General features: G+C 41.7%; 2 protein-coding genes across 6 annotated transcripts; one reads left to right on the top strand and one right to left on the bottom strand.

Annotated features, from left to right (window-relative positions):
• Window positions 1-485: 485 nt before the first annotated feature.
• On the top strand, window positions 486-15,482 carry LOC110044042 (uncharacterized). Of its 5 annotated transcripts, XM_089294905.1 has the most exons (13): window positions 486-557; window positions 3,329-3,401; window positions 4,762-4,833; window positions 5,177-5,244; window positions 5,524-5,598; window positions 7,012-7,676; window positions 8,078-8,203; window positions 8,727-8,828; window positions 9,470-9,562; window positions 9,863-9,976; window positions 10,525-10,626; window positions 10,903-11,004; window positions 11,616-15,482. In XM_089294905.1, exons 6-13 carry the CDS (start codon window positions 7,031-7,033, stop codon window positions 14,900-14,902), a joined length of 4,572 nt encoding a protein of 1,523 aa, XP_089151031.1. In that variant the 5' UTR covers window positions 486-557; window positions 3,329-3,401; window positions 4,762-4,833; window positions 5,177-5,244; window positions 5,524-5,598; window positions 7,012-7,030; the 3' UTR covers window positions 14,903-15,482. The 5 variants fall into 5 exon arrangements, with proteins under 5 accessions (XP_089151031.1, XP_089151032.1, XP_089151034.1 ...); XM_089294906.1 differs by lacking the exon at window positions 3,329-3,401 and having other exon boundaries at window positions 4,758-4,833; XM_089294908.1 differs by lacking the exons at window positions 8,727-8,828; window positions 9,470-9,562 and having other exon boundaries at window positions 4,758-4,833.
• Window positions 15,483-21,536: 6,054 nt separating this feature from the next.
• LOC149108951 (uncharacterized) lies at window positions 21,537-27,270 on the bottom strand. The gene is made up of 2 exons (XM_089294571.1): window positions 24,090-27,270; window positions 21,537-21,565 (listed from the first exon to the last, which is right to left on the bottom strand). The coding sequence occupies exons 1-2, from the start codon at window positions 27,268-27,270 to the stop codon at window positions 21,537-21,539; spliced, it is 3,210 nt and encodes a 1,069-aa protein (XP_089150697.1).
• Window positions 27,271-27,501: the final 231 nt, after the last annotated feature.

Raw genomic sequence — 27,501 nt, 5'->3', positions numbered from 1 at the left:
TTGAATGTGAATAAATATATTCGTGAATAATAATAACAACATTAAATGTGAATGAATATAAACTTTGTGAATTTTGCACCATTTCGCCAACCATAGTAAGGGAGCCTTTGGGTTTGGGGGAGGAAATACAAATCCGGCTTAGAACCCTAAAAGGGATTTTGCGTTTGCTTTCTGAAATGCAAGAATGGATTATGAATCAATAGAATGCAAACTCCAAATGGATTCAACAGATCAAAGTTATGATATGTTCACAACTTAGTATATGAAAAGGTATGGTTCCTAAGTAAGTCACTGTTTAATCAAAGTTGAGATCGCCTCAGGGTACTATTGTGTGACGATCTCGTAGTTTCCATTTTCTTTCTATATCTTCTATATGGTCAAATGAAAGATAGTCAGCTAATGAATTTGGTTATCCTGTCTCAAGTTTGTTAATGAATATCTAGCCTTACATGTGTGTCATGTAAATCATTTGTTGTTCATTTTAGGAGTCATTTTCAACCATTCCTTTATTTTACTGATGACAACAACTTTGTGGGGGAGTTTGCCTAATTGATAAGGTAAGCACTGTTTGAAAAATGAACAAAATCTCTCCTTAATTATCTCCAATTGCTCATCTTTTTGTAGAGGAAAATGGCAGTGACAGTGATAATCTGGGTGGTGATTGTATCAACTAATGGTTACAAGTGGTGTAGGTGGTGGTGGGTGCTTCTGCTGCTGGTGTTAGTGCTTAGGATGTGATAGTGGTGGAGCAAGTTCTTGTCCCAGCTGCTTAGCTTTAAGATGGTATTGGTAGTGCAGGTGGTGGTGGTGTAATATTGCAGTTTAAGTGTCGGTGCCGGTGAGGTGTTACTGCTGCTGGCCATAGTTACTTGCTTCTGCTGCTAACATTGTTATTGGTCATGTTGGATTTGGTGCAGGTGGGAAGTATACTTGGTAGTCTTGTGGTGTATGTGGAGCTAGTGGTAGTGATGGTGCACATATTGGTAGTATATATGCTTATGGTGGTACCATTGGTAGTGGTGCTGCAAGTACAGCTAGAGGTAGTGGTGGTGCATGTACTTTTAATATTTTTTGTGCCAATGATAGTCATTTTGTAGATGGTAGTACTATTGGTGGTGGTGCTGCATATGGTAGAGGTATTCCTAGTTGATGGCAGAAGTAGTAGTGGTGCTCAAGGAAGTGGTCATGTAGGTCATCAAGTGTAGTTGCTTGTGATAGTGCAGGTGATGGTCAGGATGGTGATTGAGGTGTAATCATGGTCTGAAGATGCTTCAGCCTAGCTCCTGGTGATGATTATGGTCATTAAGGTGTTGCTGTTGCCAACACGTCTGGAAGTGCTGGTGCTGATGCTGTTTGTTTAGTTGGAAGGAGTGCTCAAGCACTTTGTGACACTAATGTTAATGGTTGTTTAGATGGTGAAGGAACACCCTGGTGTTCGTGTTGTTGATCTCAGTGGTTGTATAGATGGCTGGTGTTGTTGTGCTGAGGTTAGACTGGCTTTAAAGATGGTGTAGGTACACTTTGGTATTGGTCTGGCTGATGACAGCACTTGTGTAGATGGTGTAGGTGTACCCTTGTGTTGGTGTGGCTGATGTTGTAGTTGTATAGGTTGTTGTAGGTACACCCTTGTGTTGGTGTGGCTAAGGTTAGCGGTTTTATAGATGGGTAATGTAAACCTTGGTGTTGGTGTGGCTGATCTCAGTAGTTGTATAGATGGTTGTGGATACACCCTTGTCCTGGTGTGGCTGATGTCAGTGTTTATTTAGATGGTTGTAGGTACACCCTGGTGTTTGTGTGGCTAATTTCAGGGGTTGATAGATGGTGTAGGTACACTCTAGTGTTGGTGTCACTCATGTTATTGGTTGTATAGATGGTTGTAGGTACACCCTGGTGTTGGTGCAGCTGATCTCAGTGGTTGTATAGTTGGTTGTAGCTACATCCTGGTGTTGGTGTCGCAGATGCCAGTGATTGTATAGATGGTGTTGGTATACTCTGGTGTGCTGATGGTGGTGGTGGTTAAGATTGTGTAAATACACTCTGGTGTTGCTGTCGCTAATGTCAGTGGCTGTGCAAAAGGTGTCGGTATATTTGGTGTTCTTGATGCTCATGCTAAATGAGGTATAGATGGTTCAGGAATACCCAGGTGTTGGTGATGCTGACTTCAGTGGTACTTTAGATGTTTAAGGTACAACCTGGTGTTGGTGTTGCTGCACTGATATCAGTGGTTGTAAGGATGAGACAGGTACACTCTGGTGTTGGTGATCCGATGTTAGTTGTGGTATAGATGATGAAGTTACACTCTGATGTTAGTGTGGCTGATGTTTGCAATTGTATAGATGGTGAAGGTACACCCTAATCTTGGTGTTGCTAATGTCAGTGGTTGTATAGATGAGATAGGTACACCCTGGTTTTAATGGTGCTGATGTCAGTGGTTGTATAGATTGTAAAGTTACACCCTGGTGTTAGTGATGCTGATGGTAGTAGTGGTTTGGATGGTGTAGGTACATTGTGATGTTCGTATCGCTGGTGTCTGTGGTTTTATAGATTTTGAAGGTAAATGCACCCTGGTGTGGTTGTTGCTGATATTAGTGATTGTATAGATTGTGTAACTACACCTTGGTGCTGGTGTCGCTTATGTCAGTGGTTGTATAAATTGTTAAGGTACACCCCAGTGTTGGTTTCGCTGATGTCAGTAGTTGTATAATTGGGTAAGGTACACCGCAGTGTTGATGTGGCTAATTTTACTGATTGTACAGATTTCAAAGTTCACTCTGGTTTTAGTGTTGCTGATGTCAATGGTTGTAGAGATGCTGTAGGTGCACCCTGCTGTTTGTGTGGCAGATGTTACTGGTTGTATAGATGGTGTAAATACACCCTGGTATATTGGTATTCTTGATGTCATTTGTTGTGTAGATGGTAAAGGTACACCCTGGTGTTGGTGTCACTGACATCAATGGTTGTAGAGAATGTGTAGGTATTCCCTAGTGTTGGTGTAGTGTTAATGTCAGTCATTGTATACACCATGTAGGTACACCCTAGTGCTGTTAATGTAGGTACACCCTAGTGCTGTTAACATAGGTACACCCTAGTGTTGTTAATGTAGGTACACCCTAGTGTTGTTAATGTGGGTACACCCTAGTGTTGTTAATGTAGGGACACCCTAGTGCTGTCAATGTAGGTACACCCTAGTGTTGTTAATGTAGGTACACCCTAGTGTTGTTAATATAGGTACACCCTAGTGTTGTTAATGTAGGTACACCTTAGTGTTGTTTATATATATATAGCCTTACATGTATGTCACACTTAAATCATTTGTTGTTTATTTCAGGAATCATTTTCAACCATTCCTTTATTTCACTGATGAAAACAACTTTGAAGGCGAAATTTGCCTAATTGATCAGGTAATGTTAATGGTGGAAGTAGAAGTGGTGCTGATGGAAGTAGTCATGTAGGTGGTGAGTTGTAGTTGCTTGGGATGGTGCAGGTGATGGTCAGGATGGTGGTTCAAGTGTAATCATGGTCTCATGATGCTTCAGACTTGCTCCTGGTGATGAACATAATCATTATAGTACACGTGTTGCTGTTGGCAGCAGGTCAGGAAGTGCTGGTGCTGATGCTGTTTGTTTTGTTGTATGTTGTATTCATGCATGTGGGGATCCTGATGTTAGTGGTTATATATAGATGTTGTAGGTACACCCTGGTGTTGGTGATGCTGATGTTAGTTGTGGTATAGATGGTGAAGACACATTCTGGTGTTAGTGATGCTTATTTTAGTTGTGGTATAGAAGGTGTAGGTACATGCTGGTATTTGCTTATGTCAGTGGTTTTATAGATGGTGTAGGTATACCCTGCTGTTGGTGTGTCTGATTTTAGTTGATGTTTTGAGGTATATCTTGGTCTTTGTGGTGCTCATGGTAATTGTTTATCATGAAGTACTGGAAGAAAGCACTTGGTTATGGGACATTGTCCATCCAGATTTGAGAAAATATACTTTCTTACTTATTTTACATTATTATTTATGACTGGACGTTGTGACTGAGCACCAAAAAAAGTTAGATTTTTGTCACTAAGATTGCGTATCAAGATCATGTTTCCTATGACATAGTTAAGAAATCGTAAATTATGTGGATCTGTGTTTTATTTTGCTTTAATAGTTTCGATGTCCAGGCTTGCAGAAAAGTTTACATCACAATTTGCTGTGGAAATTTCCCCATAAATTGTGCTGTTCAACACATTTATTAATCCAGGCATGTGTATGAATAGAGATATCAGATTATCTGTATCTGTGTACAATCTGTTCGACCTGCATATAAATAGAGAATTAAAGTCGTATGTCCCACGGTGCAATTAAAATTATTTGAAGCCACCTTGCTGGTAGAGATAGTGAAGTTATACCCTGTTGTAGTGAGTTGATGTTGCTTATAGTCGCAATTCAGGTGGTTCTGGTGGTGTAGATGATAGTTGTGCTAGAGTGATACTTCTGTTTCTTTTTTTAGTGAAGGTGAAAGTAGGGTGCAGTAAGGCATTGCTAGTGCAAATGGTACTGGTGGTGGTGTTTGGTTCCCATCTTTCACTTTACACTTTGGTTGTTTATTATATTATTTTCAGCTTTATTGTTGTTGGATGAATGGCAACTTTTAAGTTATATTGCCCAGGAGTTCAGCTCAAAACAATAGACTCTGTCTCCCTAATAGGGTGTTTCCATATGCACATGTAACTAAATATGTCTCATACTTAATGAGTGTTATTCTTTTCAGAAAGAAGTGACCACTGTACATGTACTCCTGGAACACGTATATTTCTTTATGATTGTTCAGGGGAACATCAGCTGAGGTAATTAGTATGTCATAACATATATAACCCTCACATACCTACTTAAGAACACTGTAACTGCAACTGGCCAATTATTACGAATAAATCTGCAGAAAAGGAGAAAGCCTCCTTGTCTTTTAGTGCTTAATAAATTAAATGATACAGCCATGAGGTGCGTTTGCTCGAAATAATTTAATTAAAGGCCCTTTTTAATACCTAAAAGACAGATTTCCCCACCCTTTCATGTACTTCAACTTTTGAAATCCCTATCTTTTTATTTACCTACAGTCTGAAAAAGGCACCGTTTTGAATGGAGCGTCCTTGTATAGGCCATTATGTAACTTTCAGTCATTTTTCTTTTTAGGAATATCAAAAGTCACCTCCCCTTTATAGAGACAGTCCTAACTAGTGGTAACAGAAATTCCACAATAGGTGTGTAATATTTCCAAGAAGATATTATTTCCTCTACTCCATGAACAGTTTTTCATAGGTTGAAACAGAATACTTTGTCCATGTCGTGCATATTCTATTTAACTTAACTGATTGGACAGGAGTAGTTGTTCTTTCTAATCTGATGGTGGTTGATGTTCATTGCTCATTTTTCTTTACTGAATATGCATTACTCCTGGTGTAATATGTAATATGTTTCTTGTAGTTGTTTCAGTTCCTATATTGTGCTGTGATCTGACACTTGGTATTTCTTAATTTCAGGGCAACTCACCACTTGATCTGAGACAGTTTTATTTCTTGGCGATTGAAAACTTCTAAGAAAACATTGCACAGACAGTAAGACATATCTGTCTCATAGGAAATTATGGGTGTTTATTTATGTACAATGAAAATTTCATGTGCTTCAGTGCTCATAAGGATAAAATCTCATTAATCTTATTCTGGTATGCTGTAAGTAAAATCTATTGAAGAGGGTCCCAACTCTGGCTTACCAAAACCCTTGTGTATTAAAATGAACTCCTAATTGAGCAGACCACCTTTATTAGCCGATACTCGGTTCATTTCCATTAGAAGGGTCTTATATTATTTTACACAATGATATAATGGACAGTGGATGTCGCCTTTGAAAGTGTCGATTGAAAAGTCCATAGTGTTGAGAGTACAGATTACAAAGAATATCAAGGTTTTTCCCGAACTTGGATCCAGGATAGATTGGTTAACAATTTAGAGGTTTATCACATAGAAATGCTGAAGGTTACTCTTTTGTGCAAACTCAACAAACTTTCATTACGGAGACACCCTCTGGGACACTAGGGTAGATCCCGAGAAAACATTTTGCTGTTCAGTATTTTATGTTCCTGTCTGTTCTGCAGAAAGAAGCCTTTACCTTTTTTACCTTATTTTCATTATAGTTTCTTTTACAGGACCCCTTTGATAACAGTGTTTGATACACTGATGGGTCATCCTGTTAAAATATTTATTATTATTATTATTATTATTATTATTATTATTTTCGTTATCGTTATCATTACCAATACCATTATCATTGTCATTATCGTTATCGTTATCGTTATCATTATCACCATCCCGAACCCCATCCCCATTACCATCACCATCCCTATCACCGTCATTATTGGTCCAATAAAACCAACAGGCAATCCAACTAGGTTACGCAAATCGTATAATTTATTCTAATATATTATTATTCGATCTAAAGAAAAGAACGAAATACATTTGAGAAACTGAACAGGATCCATCGGTACATAAACACACGAGTAAAACTATTAGCTAGAATTACAGCACTGAGAACTTACTTCTTTGACAATGTGTAGAAGGATTGTTTCACGGTGTACAGGTCAGCAACAGATAAAACAGGTCGGGGTATAACAGAAGACGGGTCAGCGAGACAGGTCAGCAAAACATGCACATATCTTCGAATCTATAATATCTGAACTGAAAGCTGGCTTATTCACGTGGCTAAATTATATAATTTAGTGTCAATCAAAATCAATCAGGAAATCAAGTTACTAATTTATTCTATTGACGAAACAATCATCATCGTCATCATTATCATTATCATAAATATTATTGTAATTATCATTATAATTTTAATTGTTATTATTATTACTATTATTATATTATTATTATTATTATTATTATTATTTGACCTAATTAAATCTTTGCCATAGAGTTCTTTAGTTTGCTTGTATAAGCAATTTAATTTAAGAGCTGAAAATAATGCCTTTGTAGGGTTATTGGGCGCCCATCCATGGCGGCTGCTCCATCACCATTCGCGTCCTCCAAAGAGACGACTAATTATGCCAGGCTGTGTCGTCTGTTGGTGGACTTAGGATCCAAGGCGCTGAGAGACACATTTGATAAAGTACATCCTCCATCGACTCTCCATGGAGTGTTATTAAGACATAAACCTACACTGCATGCACTTTATACTGGTTCTATTGGCAAGAAGAAGGTGAAGAAAGTGCTTAGTCCTACACAATGGGGAAAGCTGTATCCTGTTCATTCACCTGTGACATCAGCAACCTTTGATATCACACTTCTAACGGTGCTGCTTAGAAATATTTGTGGTTTCGGTGCTCCAACCAAAGGTTGGGATAACCTTCCCCCATCAACAGACACAAGTACCGCAGATGACATCGCCCGAGTGAAGTATTACAGGAACACCGTGTACGGCCATACCAATCAAGCCTCTGTTGACGATACAAGTTTCAATGCTTACTGGCAGGAAATCCGTGAAGCCTTGGTAAGATTGGGAGGAACAAGCTTTAGAGGATACATCGACAATCTTGAGCGTGATACCATGGATCCTGATATGGAGGAACATTTTCGTGAACTCATGAAACAATGGAAGAAAGATGATGACAGCATCAAGGAGAAACTTGAAGAGATGGAAGGTAATATGAACTTTATTTTGATACTTTTAGACAGGTACTAAGAATTCTATTCCACGGTTTAGGGGTAATTAAATCTGAATGACGCAAGTTCTTTTGTAGGTAAGGCAAGAAGTGTATAAAGCTAGAAGCCCACATCTCGTAGGATGATTTGCATTTTCGCATTTTGACATTTTCGAAGTGTCTGTGAATAGGACTTAGATAAAGTTTTGAACGAGTGGTAGATTTATACTAAAACAAGTAGATTATTCGCGTTCAATTTCTATGCGTGATAGTTGACTCGGGCTGCGCCCTCTTCAAGTATCGTGCGATAAAAATCTCGAGCTCATAATCTAATTGCTTATAATTTGCCCAGATAAGGTCTAAACCACGTAAACAAATTTAAAATAAATTTTATTCTTCAGAAGGCATCAGGGACAAATTAGAGGAGATGAAAAGTGAAATGGAAAGCAATGTCAGAGGTGAAATGAAAGAAATGAAGGAAAGACTGGACACCTTGACTGCCTCATTGGAAGAGAACAAAGATGAAGGTCAGTTACTGTGAAGGAGAGACTTACAAAAATATAACCACAAGTTTACAATTCTCCCAGAAAGGTTACGCTTTCAGTTGGATATGTCTGCAACCTGCTCTCTAATCTGGCGAGCTTAAACATTATTTTGATCGAGCGTCTTGTCCAACGAATTTTTCTGTGTAGCGATATTTCAAGGTCGTCAACCTGTCGTCCCTTCGTATTATTCAGTGCCGCAAAAACACGACAGGAGGTTAAACAAAATGGCTACTTGGTAATCCTAAGACATGTACAAAAAGACCTTTTGTTGCTAGTTTTTGTTATTTATTTTAGTGGACTGGAGCGTTGACGTGCGAAACGTAAGATCTGAAGTCTAATTGTTAAATAAAAACTCCCCTTTTCATCATTAATTATTCTAAAGTTTCTGGTAAATATTCATCTCGGCTCGATGTATCAGATACCTAACTCAACCTATTTATTCTATTTTTGCCGGGCACCAAAAATGTCTAATTGGGTTAAAGCAAATGTAAATATTTAAATTCAGAAAACATCAGAGACAAATTACAGCAGATGAACAGTGAAATGAAAGAAATGAAGGAAAGACTGGACACCTTGACTGCCTTATTGGAAGAGAACAGAGATGAAGGTCAGTTGTAGGACAGACTTAAATTAAATTATTGCTGCCAATGACTACGCAACGACCCTTGCGTCTTTCTCGTTGAAAGTGTAATGGGCCATTTCCGAGTTGCTTCTTGCCTCTGTGTCAAAAGAAGTCTTCTTGCGAACCCATTCGTATGAAAATGCTTTTCGACTACAGGTTCATCTTCATGCAAATCAAACTCTTTTTCGTATGAAAGGTTTTCTTATGAAAGTTTTCCACGAAGACTCATTTTGAAACAGGCAAACTTAAGTAACGCGGAAATGGCCTATTTAATTGAAGAAAGAAACTCGGCCAGATTTCTGTTGCACTCGTTAGTACGCAGACACTCCTCATGTTCTGTTTCAAATCCGTGAGTCTGATTGGTTTGTTCGCCCGTAACCAACGCATTCACCATAGGATTTTCTGTGTTTACCATCCTGTATTGGCGATTAGTGTTTCAGTTTTTATATTTCTCGATCAAATTTGAGTTGCGAAGCAGCGTGAACCAGTTTCACGGAAAACCATCCAATAAACGGTAATGATTGAGGCGCTATTATAGAAACAAGGTTTTCTATCGGATGCCAACCCTTAACTTTCTTTCGTTTTAACACCTAAATTAAAGAGTGATAAACGTTTGTAATCATCAGAAAGATACAGCGATGACTTAAACAAGATGAGAAGTGAAATCAGTGACAAGCTGGACGCTTTGACAGTATCAATACAAGACACGAAGGATGAAGGTAGGTTGCTAAAACTAACAAACAAAACGCGCTCGAAACGGTCAACTGAACACCGGGTTAAAATTTATTTCTTTGAAGGTGTAGTTCAGGCCATTTGCAGCGTTTTATTGTAGTTGTTGGTTTTGTGGTTTGTGTTTTCGTGTAAAAATAATTTTGAATGTAAGTTAAGAAATGCGGCTGTTGTTTAGGTAAAACAATAAATTCAGTTGGTGACTGATGTCTGTGCAAATATTGTAGTTAGGTATTAAAAACAGAATCGTAATTAAATGACCTTAACGTGAAGTGAATGTTGATCCTCAGAAAAACTCAGAGACAAGGTTGAGCAGATGAAAGATGAAATGGTAAACCTTGGGGAAAGGCTGGAAAACTCCCTGGAGAACTTGAGACTACAAAGCGGAGAAAGCGACGAAAAAGGTTAGTTGTAAAACGTTTTAAGTAATATATTAAACGCGAAAGGCCGTGTTTGACCACATTTCTAAACACTGTGAAGAGAGTTGAAAATACGACGCGTACCGAAGTATTTTTGACGAACTTCGAGGTGTTTGGAAATGTGGTCAAACACTGTCTTGAGTGTTTGATCATATCTTGATTTGTAACTTTTGAATTTCTCTTTCTCAGTCAACAAATTGGTTTGTTAGTCGTGTTTGTTGCCTGCAATTGTTAGGGTCAAAACACCAATCTACACTCAAGCTCACTGCTCAGGCTAGTTACTTTTAGTGAATGCCGCGTGTATAAGCCATACGAAAAACCAAACGTTCGCGATTACATGTGAAACATTCAAGATGAAAGGGGTGATGTGAACTCAAAGGCAGGAAAGTAAAGCAGGGAACCCAGCCAGTACAATAATTGGGCATAGTTGAGGATCTACATAGAGAACAGAAATTCTAATTGAATTCCAAAACCTTAACTTTCTTTGACGAAACACCTTGAATTAAAGAGTGAGGAACTTTTTTGACCATCAGAACAATACAGAGATTATCTCAACAAGATGAGAAGTGAAATAAAAAATATCGGTGACAAGCTGGACGCTTTGACAGTATCAAGACAAGAAACAAAGGATGAAGGTAAGTTCCCAAAACTGATTAACAAAGCTCAGCCGAAACCTCAGTAAGAGGTATTTCTTTGAAGGTGTAGCCTAGGAAGACTAGCAGCATTTTATTGTGTTCGTTATTTTTTTTCGTTTGAAAATAATTGAGGATGTAACTTCAAAGAAACGTGGTAGCTGGCATGTTTTGAAAGCGGAGCAGCTAATTCAGTTGATGACCAGTACCAGTGCTAATATTGTAGTTAAGGTTTCAACGCAGAATCTTTATTAAAGTAGAGTAAATGATGATCCACAGAAAACCTCAACGACAAGTTTGAGCAGATAAAAGATGAAATTGCAATTCTCGGGGAAAGGTTGGAGAACTTGAGGACGCAAAGCGGAGAAAGCGAGGAAAAAGGTCAGTTTACAAAATTTTAATAATAGATAAAACTGCGCATTGCCACACTGCGATGACCGACGAAGATGGTTTGACGGGAAATTGAACGTCTGGTAATAGATAAGACATTCTGTACGGGGCCTTTTAGCTTGTAGTCTCTTACGCAGACGTTCTTAAAGCACTAATTTGTTACCAAGAATGTGTACCACTTGTCATGAGAAAAAATAGCATAATAAAGTGACTGACTGAGCAGTGACTGAGCAGCATTCCATAGCAATAAAAAATAACGATTGCGCGATAAACCAAACAGAAGTCTGAACAGCACGATAACACCAAGGGCAGTCAGTCAAACAGTTCTGCAAAATCGATGGTGACCCGGTTTTCTTTCGTTTTTTCTGACAGATACATGTACCGAGTAATCTCTCTCTCTCATTTGGTAAAAAGAAGCTGGGATTTTCCAACGGGACGAGTGAAAATAGAATCCGTCCTATGTAATTTTTAAAGCACGTGAATCTTATTAGCCAATGAGGTACGAAATACTGGAACCTAATCCAAAGGCCTCGTTGAATAGAATCCTGATTTTACTTCGCCCCTGTTTACTAACAACCTCTTTCATGTCATTTTACTTTTAGATCCTTTTGATCCATCTGAGCTCGTTGACGGAATTCGCCAAGTTTACAAAACGTGCGAAGGATGGCTGTCACCATTTCCTTGGTGTGAAGAGTTTCACTTTCAGCTTGATGATATTTATACGAGGCTGAAAGTGATAGGCAGGAAGAAAACAAGAGGAACAGCGACTGACGAAATCGTCAACATGTCGACTATCTTCAAACCGCATGAAGAATGTCCACAGCCAAGAACAGTATTGATTGAGGGGGAGCCTGGTATGGGAAAGACAACGTACTGCAAAAAGCTTGTTTACGACTGGGCTACAGGAAAGCCAGTGGCAGACGGCTGTTTTCCAAAATGCGAAACCGTCCTGTTGCTGAAATGTCGAGATATCAAGTCTGACATTTGGGAGGCGATTGATGATCAGCTGCTGCCCCGCGATATCCAAAAAGACATCAGAGAGAAATTCTTCACGTTTATTCGCCACAATCAGTCAAGCGTTTTGCTAGTACTAGATGGGCTGGATGAGTTACCTGCCAGTAAACTGCCCGAGTTTTCAGAAATAATTCAGGGAAGAGTACTACCAAAATGTCACTTAGTTGCAACATCGCGCCTTGAGGCTGGAATAAAGGTAAGAAGATACTGTGACACCATATTAGAGATCCAAGGATTTACCGTAGAGGATGCAGGAAAGTTCATCTACAAGTACTTCAAAAACATGGAGGATCTCGCTCAAACGCTCCTATTCAGGCTGAGCAATGATAAAAACCTACAAGACCTGACGGCAAATCCTTTAAACACTGCACTTCTTTGTCTTTTGTGTGAAGAATGTCAGGGCATTTTTCCGGAAAGTAGTACTCAACTGTACCTAGATATAATAGAGTGTGTTCTGAGAAGGTTCAGGAGAAAGAAAGGATTACCAGAAACCAGTGAGAAACTGACTGAAGAATACAAAACGGAACTAAAATTGCTTGGCCGGATAGCTTTGAATGGTTTACGCGAAGGCAACTTGGACTTTGACGAACGTGAACTTAGAAATCACAATGGTGAATTATCTGGATTTGGATTCCTGTCAGTGCAACCCGGAGGCAGCAAAATGAGACCATGTCTTCGTTATGCTTTCCTACATAGAAGTTTCCAGGAAATTTTTGCGGCCTATTATCTTTGTTGTGAGCTTCTCAAGCAGGAAAATACTCCCGAAAGCTTGGTTTCTGACGCGATCTATTTCAGTGAGCTAAAACAGGTGCTTTTGTTTTCATGTGGCATTCTAGCAGTCCAGTGCGAAGAAACAGCTGTGGATCTTATAGCAAACATAACAACACAAGTCAACAAATTTGGCGATGAAACTGTGCCTATAGCATTAGAGTGCATTGCCGAATGTAAAAGAGAAAAAAGGAATGTTCATGTATGGCTGGCTAAAGTATTTGGCTCGGTTCTTGAACTTCAAAGTGCTAAGGTCGAAAACGTAACATTAAAGGAAATTCATATTGCTTCCCTTGCTGAGGCAATGAAAGTCAATACAACACTGACACAGCTGTGTCTATGGAATAATAACATTGGTGATGCTGGCGCTGCTTCCCTTGGCGAGGCAATGAAAGTCAACACAACACTGACAAAGCTAGATCTCTGGAACAATAACATTGGTGTTGCTGGTGCTGCTTCCCTTGCTGAGGCAATGAATGTCAACACAACAATGACACAGTTGGATCTGAGTGATAATAAGATTGGTGTTGCTGGTGCTGCTTCCCTTGCTGAGGCAATGAAAGTCAATACAACTGTGACAAAGCTGGATCTGTGGAATAATAACATTGGTGATGCTGGTGCTGCTTCCCTTGCTGAGGCAATGAAAGTCAACACAACAATGACACAGTTGAATCTGAGTGATAATAACATTGGTGTTGCTGGTGCTGCTTCCCTTGCTGAGGCAATGAAAGTCAATACAACATTGACAAAGCTGGATCTCTGGAATAATAACATTGGTGATGCTGGCGCTGCTTCCCTTGCTGAGGCAATGAAAGTCAACACAACATTGACAAAGCTGGATCTGTGGAATAATAACGTAGGTGATGCTGGGGTTGGTTCCCTTGCTGAAGCAATGAAAGTCAACACAACATTGACAAAGCTGGATCTGTGGAATAATAACATTGGTGATGCTGGTGCTGCTTCCCTTGCTGAGGCAATGAAAGTCAACACAACAATGACACAGTTGGATTTGAGTGATAATCACATTGGTGTTGCTGGTGCTGCTTCCCTTGCTGAAGAAATGAAAGTCAATACAACATTGACAAAGCTGGTTCTGTGGAATAATAACATTGGTGATGCTGGCGCTGCTTCCCTTGCTGAGGCAATGAAAGTCAACACAACAATGACACGGTTGGATCTGGGTGATAATCACATTGGTGTTGCTGGTGCTGCTTCCCTTGCTGAGGCAATGAAAGTCAATACAACACTGACACAGCTGGATCTGTTGAATAATAACATTAGTGATGCTGGCGCTGCTTCCCTTGCCGAGGCAATGAAAGGCAGCACAACATTGACAAAGCTGGATCTGTGGAATAATAGCATTGGTGTTGCTGGTGCTGCTTCCCTTGCTGAGGCAATGAAAGTCAATACAACAGTGACAAAGCTGGATCTGTGGAATAATAGCATTGGTGATGCTGGTGCTGCTTTCCTTGCTGAGGCAATGAAAGTCAACACAACACTGACACAGCTGGATCTGTGGGATACTGACATTGGTGATGCTGGCGCTGCTTCCCTTGCTGAGGCAATGAAAGTCAACACAACAATGACACAGTTGAGTCTGACGAATAATAACATTGGTGCTGCTGGTGCTGCTTCCCTTGCTGAGGCACTGAAAGTCAACACAATACTGACACAGCTGGATCTGTGGAATAATAACATTGGTGCTGCTGGCGCTGCTTCCCTTGCTGAGGGAATGAAAGTCAATACAACATTGACAAAGCTGGGTCTGTTTAGTAACAACATTTGTGATGCTGGCGGTGCTTCCCTTGCTGAGGCAATGAAAGTCAACACAACATTGACAAAGCTGGATCTGTGGAATAATAACATTCGTGATGCTGGCGCTGCTTCCCTTGCTGAGGCAATGAAAGTCAACACAACTCTGAAAAAGCTGGATCTGTGGAATAATGACATTGGTGATGCTGGCGCTGCTTCCCTTGCTGAGGCAATGAAAGTCAATACAACACTGACACAGCTGCATCTATCGGATAATAACATTGGTGATGCTGGTGCTGCTTCCCTTGCTGAGGCAGTGAAAGTCAATACAACAGTGACAGTACGCTATCGGTGAATCTTCCTTGAATCTCATATTACAGGCATATAGCTCGTTTAGAACTTTTTAATGCAAGGACTGTTTTAAATTGATCCGATTGAAAAAGATGTTGCTCTTTTTTGATACATTTTTCGGAGGCAATTATTTAGTTGGTCGGTGTTTTTAATGGTACAATTAATTTCTAGCTATTTCTCCGCTTTTCTAAACATAGGCAAGCAAGGCGTGTAAGAGTTATTTTTTGTGAATTAAAAGCCGTTGGAGGTAGCAGCACTCACTGGACTCTTCACAGTTATGATAATGTTAATCCAACAAGTTTGTTTGGTTACGATATACTGCGCAAAAAATTGTGTATTAATTTGAAGTGGTTTTTGACGGCAACGGTGGCAACAGAATAAGAACGCGTTATTATCCAACTGCAGCGAATACCGTCCAAATAACAGTTCAAATATACAGCAATATTGTGCAGTTATTTGTACAGTAGAAAACCTGTTTGCCGTACAGGTTGGCGCGCGCACACAGAACTGTCACACTCTCCCTCTGTCATTGATAAATTTATTGACTACAGCAGTTGAATAATAAATCTCTTATTAGATGTTTTGGTGTGTAGTATCGCTTCATTTTTTTACTCGTTGTTTGTAGGAGGAGGAGGGCTACCGCAGGGGCGTAGCTAGGGGGGTCCTGGGGTGCCCGTGACACCCCCCCCCCCTTTGTAAGCCATTATTTAAGCAAGCAACCTACAACCGGTGGCGAAAACGACATGAACATCTGGTGAGTATCCTCCTTTTGGAACAGTGTGACCCCCCCTTTGAACAAACCTGGCTACGCCCCTGAACCGCCCTAAGCCAGAGGGTTTGACCTTTCACGGCCGAGTGATTTTTCGGTGTAAATCCTCAATCTCATTACACGTATTCAATAGAATCAGCTGTAGAATCGCTTATCTTGACGTCCTCTCATTATCGCCTGTTGTCAATAACCCTGGGAGATGTCTTGAATAAAATCGCTCTACGAGGCAAAACCATGCCGTAGTATATCTTCGTTACTATGTTCCTAAAGCGAAACTGGGGAAGAATTTTTTAAAAGAAGACGGCAAAGGAGGCAGCTTGTAACGATTTTTGTGTCTACTGCGAAAGCACTAGACAATGTCAAAGCGATGAAAAAGTTAGGTAACCACTTCATCTACGGTAAAATATGATGTCATGCTATAATAGTTTCAACTAATTCTCTTCTCGTGACAAATTACATGAAGAAGAAGACCACAAGTGAAAATGCGTAACCAAATGGATATGTGGCCGTTACTCGTCAGTCTGCTCGGGCGGGCACCCGAGTATGGAAAGCCATACTACAGCTCGTGATAATCCTGCACCATCGTTTGGAGGGGCACGTTCATTTCTTTGGTTCTGGCTAGTTTTAAGGCCATGAGGCATTGAAATACATGCTTCAAAATCTCCTTGAATCTTTTTTTCTGAGATATAACTGTCGAATTAATTACCGCAGTTTAAAACTCAGTTTCTTAGCTTGTTTTAATACGAATGAGAGTGAGTCAAAAATGCTCGTACCACAATATACCGCAAGAAGAAGAAACAGAACTATTCTGCCAAGCATATGTTATTAAAGTCCCACAGTAATAATCCCGCCATCCCAACACATTACCTAAGGGAAATGCTTAGCTAAATCCTAAAGGTAAACTCATTCCATTGCAGTCCAACAAGATGGAACCCGCCATGGGAACAAAAACTGTAGTTTCCTTTCCTAATTTATGTCTTCCAGGCGGAAATGGGAAAATAAGACAAAGTAACACGGCATCAAACCAAGAGAATGGTAACGTTATACTGATGAGGTTTTCTACCTTTGAGACTACGGTACAAAGGACGTGGATCATTTTATTGAACAAGCTAACAAATTCCACACCCAACTGTTAAATTCACGGCCGAAATATCAGAGAATGAGATTACTTTCTTGATACAGAGGTTTTGAAGGGGAAAGATTCACTAAACAGTGGCGATTCCAGACCTTGAGCTAAACGGGGATGGGGGTGTTTGCTTGCCCTGCCGGCTTTTCTTCCTTCTGCGGTTATTTTTTTTTTTTCTTACCAAAAAAAGGGGGCAGCCGAGCACCCTGGGCCCCTCCCCTAGGTCCACCACTGCTAAAAAATCTATTCTTGACATCAAAACGTACTACAAGCCGACAGAAACTTTCAAAATATACGCACTTCACCTCATGCTACCCACCAGGCATCAAAAGAGGTTTTATCAAAGGCAAGGCAATGCGATTGCTTAGACCTAACTCTTCAAACACAACGTTTGACGAGTGCCACCGAACTAGCTCTGTGAGTGCCACCGAATTACTGATTTGAGTGACATTTTTGGTGTTAATTTTCACACCTTTTTGGCGGGAAATTGACATTTTTGACTTCAAATTCGTATTCTGCGGTAAACATAACCTTGAAGAAGTGTTATCAAGAAAAATCTGATTAAGTATTTAACTACGGGCCAGTTGTGGACCCACCTGAACTGTTCGTAGTACCTTAAGAGTATGGGGAGTCAGACAAAAGGGAAAAAATCACAAGAGAACATTGCCTTTTGTCACTACATACCACCCCGTGGTGCAAAATCTCAAACACTTAGTGGTGGATAACTGGAGTTTAATACAAAATCAGCCATTGCTAACAACGATTTACAAAAATACTCCTGTCATATCATACAAACGAGGAAACTCGTTAAAGCAAAACTGTGATTTGGAGACTATCATGCGACGCGACCGTAAAACCACATAGGAAGTCCGTTAGACCCTTTCTTTTTCCTCCCCAAAAAGAACTGTAGTTAGCCGACCTGAAATTTGCAGTGAAGTTTCTCCTCATAGTGGATAAAGGCCACTTTGAGCAGAACTAACCGAAGGGAAGGATGCGGTCGCAGTTGAAGAAGGTATTCAAGACATGTCGGCCATAGCCGTACGAGCTTGATGACCAGCGCCAAATAAGCTACAAACTTCGCTCTCCACCGATGCCGTTGTCTGAGGGGCTGTTCTCTTTCTTGAAGAAGCGCCCCGTTGGTCATTTGCTGCGAATAGATCGCCAATTCTACCAAGAATTTGCCCGAGCATATTCACCGCCGAACTGCCATTGTTTATACCACGTGATACATATTGGACCGAAAACGTCCGATAAACTTACAAAAAGTTAAATTCTCCACCGACCAACAAATTTCTCGAGCGACAAAATATATTCTCGACCGACAAAAAATTCTCAACCGACAAAAAATAAAATCTCGCAAGATCACTATCAATTCTCGAAGGGTGGATTTTCATACCGCTAGATGAAATTACATCTGGGCTTGTCGTCCTGAAAACTAGATCTTAAATATAATCTCGACCACTTTTGTCGCTATGGCTTTCCATACCCGAGCAGTCAAAGCAAATATTTGGACCAATCCTCTTGCAACGAATATTGGCGTCGCAAACTCTTCGTATTACGAAAATTAGCGTGATTTGAAATACTCTGAGCAATGTCTGAGTAGTGTGGTTCCGAAGTGTTCGACAAGAATTTTGCTTTTTGTGGTTTATTAGCGTCACTAAATCCGAGATTAGCGTCATTACTAACATTATCGTCCATTCAAGTATTCGCGAAGAGAGAGGTCAAGACATATTTTGCTTTCACGTTGTTTCACAGAAGGAGTCGGGAAGAGGGTATTGTGGTGAGTAAACCAGTGCTTTCAATCTTTTATTCACCGTAATGTTTTTCCTAAGAGGTACTTTTTTAACTATGCCACAGCCTTCGGATTACTTGTCAATGTGGAGGACTGAAATACTTTAGAAGATGCTCAGTTCCAGTTTTAAATCGATCTAGACCCCATCGAGGATCTATATTTACTCTACCCGCCTTGAGACAAATAACATTATAATTATTGATCCTTCATTCATTTGGTTGTCGTGTCAAAAATGTGGTTGGAGAGTTAAATGCTGATTTCATAGCCAGTCTATAGTTACTTTCAGTAACTTTTAACTTCAGAAGCAGTTCCTCAAATGTTACACATTCACCTTCTTTCAAATCATTTAATTTTGTTTTCGAAATGTCTTTGTGTTGTTTCATGTTGTGTCGAGGTGTATTTTTCTCCAAAGGATAAAGTATTTCAGTTGCCCTCATAGGTGGTTGTGGGTAATTAAGTCGACATCCATTCTTTGATTACTTTTTACAGGTATGAGAGTGCCTGTGAATCTGTCTGTTAACCAGCTTTTGCAGTTCCAGGTCATTAACTGGCAATTGACAACAATACTGTTATCAATGACCCATCAATAAACTCTGTAACAATAGCATCATTATCATTTTATTAGGAAATAAAAATACTGGTGCATTTTCTAGCCATATAAGCATGTGAATGTGAGGTTAACCCGGTTGCTGGTATTCCACTCTGTAGAATCAGTCAGAAATGTTTCCTAATGCAGATGCTTCACCATTTTTTCTGACATACCTGTTTCCCTATGTATGATATATGTTAGTTCATTTTGGGACATATCCATGCTATGGCACCCAGGATAAATTAATGGCGGCGAGGGAAAATAAGGAAATAGAAAAGCAACGAAGTATAAAAATACCTGATACTCCACTTTGCATGAAAAAACTATTCTGACATACCTGTTTCCATATGTATATACGTCAGTGCATTTTGGGATATATTATATATGTGTGCTATGGCACCTAGGAAAAAATTAGTGCGAGCGAGGGAAAATAACGACGCAATAAAAAAGTTATGAAGTGGCAGAAAGAAACACCTGATACTCCACTTTGCATAAACAATTATCAATGACCTTGAGCTGTTATCGATAAAACCTTTTGCTACGCCTGCATGGGGCAAACAACACTACAATACTTTTAAAGCTTTTCAACCCAATAATAAGAAGTCAAGTGAATGTCAGGTTTCAAGTACGGAAAGTCGGGTTCAATCTTTCAAATGGACGGCAGAAGGGCCAAGCTCAGTCAATTCATATTTACAGAATTGTTCTTCAACGATGCTGCAGACCTGGTGTTGAACGGCGAAATCACTAACACGCTCGCATTCGAGCTCGAGGCGAAAAGCTTTGCCAAACAAAATACTTGATAAATTTAACTCTTTCCATAGCCTGTTGACAGAATCGCAAGAACATCACGGCCGGTGAGGCGCAATTCCAACGCTTTGGTTTGCTCCGGTTTTTATTTTCAGAGAGCGAGATAAACATTCCTGCAAGACGTCGCACGTATCTCGAATGTTGACAAGGTGTTGTCAACGCTCCTAACATAATCCAATCATATTTTTGCGTTCTGAGAGCAACGCATAATTAAAACTCTCTGGTTTAGGGATAGGTTCGATTACCAGCCGCTGTTTCGAGGAGGCAAGCGGACCCAAGAGAGCGGCAGAAATCAAGCCTAGCTTAGGCGGTAGTCCCTCTTTTCGCGCGCGTCTCGCCTCCAAGATTTCACGCGGCCATTTTTTCCTCGCGGTTTATTTACGGTCTCGCTCGACGAACTAAGCGAAAGAGCGACTACTCGTAGGCTACAGTACAGGTGAAGTCGGCGAGAAAATCAAAAGATAATGTAATTATTTGTCCTACGGCCCAATACCCCCAGGAGAGGGGGGGGGGGGGGTAGTGTAGATAAAAGTGAAAGTAATAATTATTTGCCACAATTAAGTACAGGCAAAAAAGTTACGATGGGGAAATTTCAAACTCATGCTTGCATTGACATTAAAATGCTCTATTGTGTGACGGTTCACATGATTAGATTCAAATTAAGGTGGTATGGTGCCCTCAAATGGACCAAAAAGTTTGTTTAAATATGATGAAGAAAGATCAATTGTGTGCTATTGCACTCAAGAAGAGAAATTAAATTTCTAGAGTTTTACTCAAAATGGTTGCTATGGAAACCAACCACAGCCTTTTGAAGTAGTGTTTTATAGTATTGACGCCAACACTTCCTGCTCTTTTACAAAACAAGATTTGACTGTCAAAAAAGCATATCATGTAAGTTTCTGTTTTGTCCTGTGCAATGAACCTAAGTTTTGACAGTTAACTCTTATTTTCAGTGCTTTTTACAGCTTTATTTGGAAATAACCTTACTTTTTACCACACCCAGTGGACAGATCATCTCATGTCACGTGACAGACCTTAAAATGTTACGATTTTTTTTGGTTTATGACATCACGACACTATTGGTCTTTGATCCGCCCAAGTTTCGGGAATTCTACTTAAAAACCTTGCAAAGTGGAAATGTTGGCGCGAAGTCAGTCGGTACAAAAGTAAACTTTTGAGAAAAATGCACTTTAAGTTTCTTACACGAAGTATTAAGCATTTAAGGAGCCACAAATAGTGGGGGGTGCAGATTGGATCTCGGGGGGAGGGGGTGCAATGGTTCTATTTTGTAAAAAGTTACCGCAGCTGTGGGAAATATTCCTTGTCATAAGGGAAATGAATGAGCCTGTGATGGCAATTTGAAGCAAAGCTTTTCACAAATAATTATACCAATCGAGTTGTCCATGTCTTAAAAGTTTTTTTCTAAATAGTTTCGTTCATATAAGTTAAAAATAATCTATATTTTTGGTCACCTTCTTATAGTAAACAGTCGTTGCTATGGCCGTTGCCACGTGAAAAACCTTACATACATACATACATACAATTTTATTTCATGTCAACTTTCTGCTCTCAATTTCGAATTACCTGGTTATAAGCATAAATGAATAGTTCACTAGTCCTGCACACAATTAGCAACGAGTTTTGAGTATTTTTTTTGGTTTTTGCGAAAATGTGTAATAAGTTTGTTTCTTCCGTTGAATGTCCTTAAGTAAAGATAATATTTACCCAGTAAATATGGTTAATCAAGTAGAAGTCATCTTCTATTTTCAATTTACCGACGAAAGTGAACGAGCTTACCATTGGTAAAGACAAAGTTATTTAGAACCTTCTATTGAAATTGTTTACGTTGACTCAATTGTAACACGTAAAGGAAAGAAACACACCTTTTCCCAATTTACAACTGTGTCTGGGTACGTTGCTGATACCTTTGTTTATTGTTTTGTGTGTGTGTTGGGGTAAGGGGGTGGGGTTGAGGAGGGGAGGTTTGTCATTTAAACAAAATGGTTTCATTAGTCTTTTTTGTGGTGGAATCTCCGGCGGGAATAGATACGCTTTTTAATTTTAAAACCGGTATACCTAAACCCTAAGGGATTGGATTACTTGATTTTATGTCTGTGGAAGTTTTCTTCTTATCCTGTCTCATTGCACCGGTAGTGAGTGAACGATGCCAATGATAAGGAACGTTTACAGAAGAGGGACAACTGTCACGGTCTTCATGTAAGAAAACCGGGGGTTATTTTCCATGATTAGGTCAGTTACACACGACTGGTATACTTACATTCAGAGATGAGCATGCTTCAAAGCATTCTTTATTGTATGTAGATTGGTTTGTATTTCTAACCGTTTTTGAGTATTAAAATTACAGTGAGGAACAAACCTCTCTCCAATAAGTGAAAGATAGCTATTTTAAAAATTCGCTTTCATACAAGTACTCGGACAGCCATCCAGGGATTTCTTTTAATGGACCTTTCCCGCATTCTGACAAACAATGGCGCCGAGTCGAGGTCAGGGTAGACAAAAATACAGCAAATGTGTGAAACTGTCCACCCCAACCTCGCTGTGGTGCTATTGTTCGTACGCACTGAAGTGGAATGCGTCAAAGGTCTATTAACAAATTAAACATTTCGCATTGACTAGAGAACAATTGTTCAAACATATACCTCGACTCCAATTGTGTCTCCCGCATTCAATTCAGGAGTACGTTACAGTACGTACTATATTTTTGAATAGATCCAAGCCCGGGGTGGTTACTCCCAGAAACATTGGGTGGGGGTGTGCGGCTCGCTTCCCAAAACCCCTACCCTATTTATGACCAAAATCTGCGATTTTCCTAACCCTAGACCTATCTATGACCTGACCAAAAATTCGATACTCTATTTCAGTGACCTGACCCTTAAATAAATACCCTGTTTCATACCTGCTTTATAATTAGTTCCAGTAGTGAAGGACGCTCTTAGGGGAAGTAACCAATCAGGAGCCAGGGATTGTACCACGTGACCAAGATTTTCCCATACATTCTCTTAAATTTCAAAATCCAAGATGGCCCCTTTGGTAGCAAAACATGGCGCCCAAAGTGGCATATGTCACGTGATCGGTTTATGGATGACGTCACAGCTCACGCATGCTCAAATAAGGCGAGAGACCGGAAGTGAGTTTCACAATTGATTTTTATTGATTACAGGAAGTAAAAATTACATGGGTGTGTATCCGTACGGAAACGACATGAAAGTGTTCGTGTCTACGACGCGTTTGTCGAAGACGAGTCCGTATCGTTTAGTCCGTGTGATGACTTTGAGATGTTTGGTGGCTGGGTTTCTCCAGAAGAAGTTGGGGTTGACGACATTGATGTTGCGTCGTTGCTCGAGAGGTAGTGTGAGTTCGTCGAGTAGATTTTGTCGCATGACGTCGTAATTGAGTTGCCTGGATCCTCGTACATTGAGTGAGAAGCCTCTGACTTTGCAGCAGACTTTACCTTGGTGGGTTCTGTAACCGTAATTTTTGGGTCCAGCGGCAGTGAAATCTGTGATGAAATCGCCCTCGTCGAGTTCGTTGGTCATCTCGCCCAGGTAATCGCCTAGCGGAACATCGGCTTGACCTGGTTTGTGCGAGTAGATGACGGAGTCGGTGTCAAAGTAGAGAACTTGTTGTTTTAACTGTTCCAGGTAGCTGTATAATTTGAGACGAGCCCAGCAGGTGGTGAAAGCGGCGACGAAGATGTTGATCCGTCCGTTATCGGGTTGATTGTCTTTGAGTTCGGCGTGGACGACTTCTAGCGCTTCGTCGTTGGCGATTCTGACTTGTCGTATGTCGTTGAGGGGATTGGAAACGAGGGCAAAGAGTTGCGCTGCGTTGTAGACGACTTGGGTGGTGGGTTTGTGTAGGTTTTCACCGAACTTGCCCCAGAAGGAGTTGAGCATGAGTTTGGCGGTGGCTTTGCGTCCTGGATTTTTCAGGATCATGGTCGGATCGAGAGCGATGCCTTCTTTCTGTTGGTATTGTTGCACGTACCGTGCCTTGTCTTCGGTGGTGTTACACCAGTTAGGGTAGCCAGCGGATTCCTGTTTAATTTTTAGCCAGGTGTTCACGTAATCGGCGAAGAGTCCTTTACGGCGTTGTTCTGGCGGGAAATGGTGGACTTCGTGTATCTTGTTGAGCGTGTATCCCATGGCAACGGCTTTCTGAATTTCGGGTGTGCACCAGGTCCCTCGTAGCGTGCGTTGCTCGGCCGTGTGAGGGCAGTGATGCGATTTCTCTAGGAGTGGTTTGGTCATTTCGTGTTCCATGCACGAGCGGCAGAGTGGGAAGGTGAGTTTACCTCCGTGCCTGAAAGGTAGAACGGGATGGTATAGTTCGTGAGGCGGCCGTATGTCCACTTTGGCCATTTCGAAGTAGTGATGGATGTCTTGATCTTGGGGGTTGACGATGACTTGCGGGTGTCCTACGGGGTATTCGCCTTCCTTGTTGGCCCAGGGGTAGAGCGACGTCACGTCGACGTACTTGGTTTTTTCTCCTTGGACCGTATTGGTCACGTGATGCAGTTTGACGGCGTTCGTGCGCCCTCCGAAGAAGGCTTCTCGTGGCTCGAGCGGTTCGACGATTTGAAACGTGTCTAGGAACCGACGGAGATCTGTGTCGGTTTTGACCTCCAGGTCCCAGTCGCATTCCCACTTGACGTGGAGCTGGTAGCCTTGGCGACTGAGAAGTTCGTGTTTCTTGAGCGTGGACTCGTAGACTTCCTGTAGCGTGCGATCGGTGTGGCAGATGGGATATCGGTCGCGTTGTCGGGGGAAACAGCGAGGACACCCGTGCCATAGACATCCGTGGAATTCGTAGACGGTTCGAGTGGTTGGATCGTACCCGTCCACGAGGTGATTGGCTAGTCGGACTTCACCTCCGTTTCGCACGGTGCGTATACGATCGCCTTGGTCGGTGTGTTGTAACAAGTGTTCTTGCCAGGCTAGCCATTTCAGGGCTTTGACGGACTGATTGGATCGGGCCCCGTGCCATCCTCGAGGCGGCCTGGAGGCCATGGTGTTGGGCGGAACGAGTTTCTTGCGCCAGAATCGGTTGCAGGCGAAGGCGATGGTGACGCATTTCTCCATGGGGTCAAAGTTGGCTTTTTGTTTGAATTCTTGCCGGAACTTTTGACAGCCTGCCTTGAGGAGTTTGACGTCCGACTCGCAGTAAGCTTCCATTTCTTGCCTTAGTACGAAATGGTAGTTATCATTGACTTTCTCTTGGTACCACCGTTCGAATTCGGCTTTCTTTTTGGCGGACATGCCGTCTGGATCGTACATGTCTCGCGGTGGCATGGGTCCTTCGTACTCTTGATTTTCTAGGGTGTTGAATTTGTGCGGGAAGAATCCCTTGCACAGTTTGTTGATTCCGAAGGTGGCGGGAAAGTTGGCCAGCGGGAACGGGAGAAAGCACAGGGAATCTTTGAAAGTCAGTCTGTCGGATCTCAGGGACAGTATCTTGGTGCCTACGGTGATTTGGTCCGTGACTTCTCGATGCGTGGCGTAACAGTGTTGTAAGATGAACATCCCGTCGTAGCCTTTGAGATTGTGGAATAGGACGATGACGTCCCGATCGTCTCCGTCCACGTCGACGGCGAGTGATTCGAGGTGGTCGAACATGTCAGCGGTGCAGTTGGGACCGTAGAAGGAGCAGAATTGATCCTCTTCATCGTCTTCTAGGCAGAGTAGAATGGGTGTCTGATTCCCTTCGGCGTCGGTGATGGCTTCGTAGTCGCAGTACACTTGAAGGGGTGGATCTCTGTCCACCCAGACGCGTGTGTCTGGATCATCGGGTTCGGGTTCTTCGAAGAGTCGACCTTTGACTTCGTCGCGGGGCACGCGTTTCTTTTTGGGCTCGTCTTCGTCTTCGGGGATGCGTTGGATGTAACATCGGTGAGTCGGCAGAAAGACTTTCTTTTCGCAGATGTGGCATTCGCCCCATCCGCACGCGTGATCTGGGGCGAAACGGTCACCTCCTCGCCTGTTCCTATCCTTTGGTTCGTAGACGTGGCAACAGTCTGGACACTTTTTGTAAGTGTCGCATATGGATGGGATGTTGAGGCTCCGTCGTTGCAAGTGGTAGTTGTAGCATTGGGCTCTGAAGAATTTTCTGTGGCACAATCGGCAGATCGAGGTGGGTGCGGGAAACTTGCTTCGTGCTAGGGGTCGTTTGGTTTCGAGGAAATCGGGGCAGTCTTTTCGTTTGCAGGCGGGACACCATTTACCGTCGCAGGGATGACGAAAGTCATCGTGATCGTATCCTCGATTGCATTCGTCGCAGAAGTAGGATTTGTCTAGGAATCCCTTAAACGAGTTACATCCGTCGTAGTGACTGTCTTCTTTGATGAGACGAATGATCTTGTCCGAGGGTTCGGGTCCCGCGTAGATGAGCATGTGGGGCGGATCGACGGAAAGGACCTTGAGTTGGTACCCAGGTAACGCGGCCTGAAATTGCTGCAATTCGGGAATGCCGCAAGGTCCTTCGGGGACGTGGGCCAGACGGTGGAGTTCTTTGGCCAATCGCTCTTGGACGGGTAGCCCCTGTTTGAGATTGTGGTAATCTTGGTCACGCGAATTCCCGTTCGCGTCTACCAGAGCTTTCATGGTGACGATGGCGCGAGCGCAGCATAGATTGTCTTTGTTTTTGATGGTCACGCGCGACCGTTTGACGATTCCCCGTACGGCTGCACAACTCGGTTTGTATCGTTTTCCGTGCCCACGCCCACGACCTGGGGTGCGTATGAAGGTGGTTTCCATGGTGAACGTGTCGTCGGGGGTGAATTCTTCGTTGGAGTTGAGTTTGGCCGCGAGAGACTGGAGATAAGTGTCTAGTCTTTCATTCCCTTCTTCGAATTCGCGCACAGTGAAAGTGGTGGATTGAAAGGCGTGCGTGAAGGCACTGGACTGCATGGTGAAATGGACCGTGGAGTTGGGTGTCAGGGTAGGATCCTGGGCGATTTGTTGCTCGATGGATCGTTGAAGGGCGTGAGTCAATTCTTGGCCTAGATTGTCCATGGGAGTCACGTCTCTGTGTTGTCTGAGCGTGGCTTCGAATCGTTGTTTGTTGAGGACGTTTCTCCAGTTACGTCGAGCACCTACGGGTCTTAATTCAAATTCTAGGAGTGGTCTTGTACTACCACCTCCGGTTTGGACCATCACTCGGTCGAGAGCCGGATCAAAGATCCAGTCGTCGTCATCGTCGTCAAAGAAGGCTTCGTCGTGGGTCCGTCTGTTCTGTGAAAAAGACATGAAATGAGACAATGTCACAAACATCTCTTTTTATTTTTAAACAACAACATCATCGTCCTCAAAGGGACCGAACAGGGACGCTTTTTTACCTTCTAAGCGATGGAACACGTTTCTGAAACTAAATCCTAGATAGACTTTCTTTTTCCTGTTACTAAGGGTGATGTAATAACCATAGAAAGCCGAAAAATAAGATTTGCCTCTGTAATTTGATTTCAATGTATATTTCTGTTTTTTAATTTGTATGTGTCCGTGACC

This window comes from Orbicella faveolata, unplaced genomic scaffold, assembly GCF_042242905.1.
Source record: "Orbicella faveolata isolate gen_17 unplaced genomic scaffold, um_ofav_v1 contig_25, whole genome shotgun sequence".
NCBI classification, from domain to species: domain Eukaryota; kingdom Metazoa; phylum Cnidaria; class Anthozoa; order Scleractinia; family Merulinidae; genus Orbicella; species Orbicella faveolata.
This window is presented reverse-complemented; position numbering and strand designations above follow the sequence as displayed.

What these genes read in the sequence shown, in the direction of transcription:
- LOC149108951 (XM_089294571.1), bottom strand. Translation starts at nt 27,270, where the DNA reads ATGTTTGTGACATTGTCTCATTTCATGTCTTTTTCACAGAACAGACGG. An exon ending in TTTCCCGCCAGAACAACGCC is followed by an intron (nt 21,566 to 24,089) that starts GTAAAGGACTCT and finishes GCTTATAACCAG; the next exon opens with GTAATTCGAAATTGAGAGCA.
- LOC110044042 (XM_089294906.1), top strand. Translation starts at nt 7,031, where the DNA reads ATGGCGGCTGCTCCATCACCATTCGCGTCCTCCAAAGAGACGACTAAT. An exon ending in ACAAGACACGAAGGATGAAG is followed by an intron (nt 9,563 to 9,862) that starts GTAGGTTGCTAA and finishes GTTGATCCTCAG; the next exon opens with AAAAACTCAGAGACAAGGTT. An exon ending in CGGAGAAAGCGAGGAAAAAG is followed by an intron (nt 11,005 to 11,615) that starts GTCAGTTTACAA and finishes TTTTACTTTTAG; the next exon opens with ATCCTTTTGATCCATCTGAG.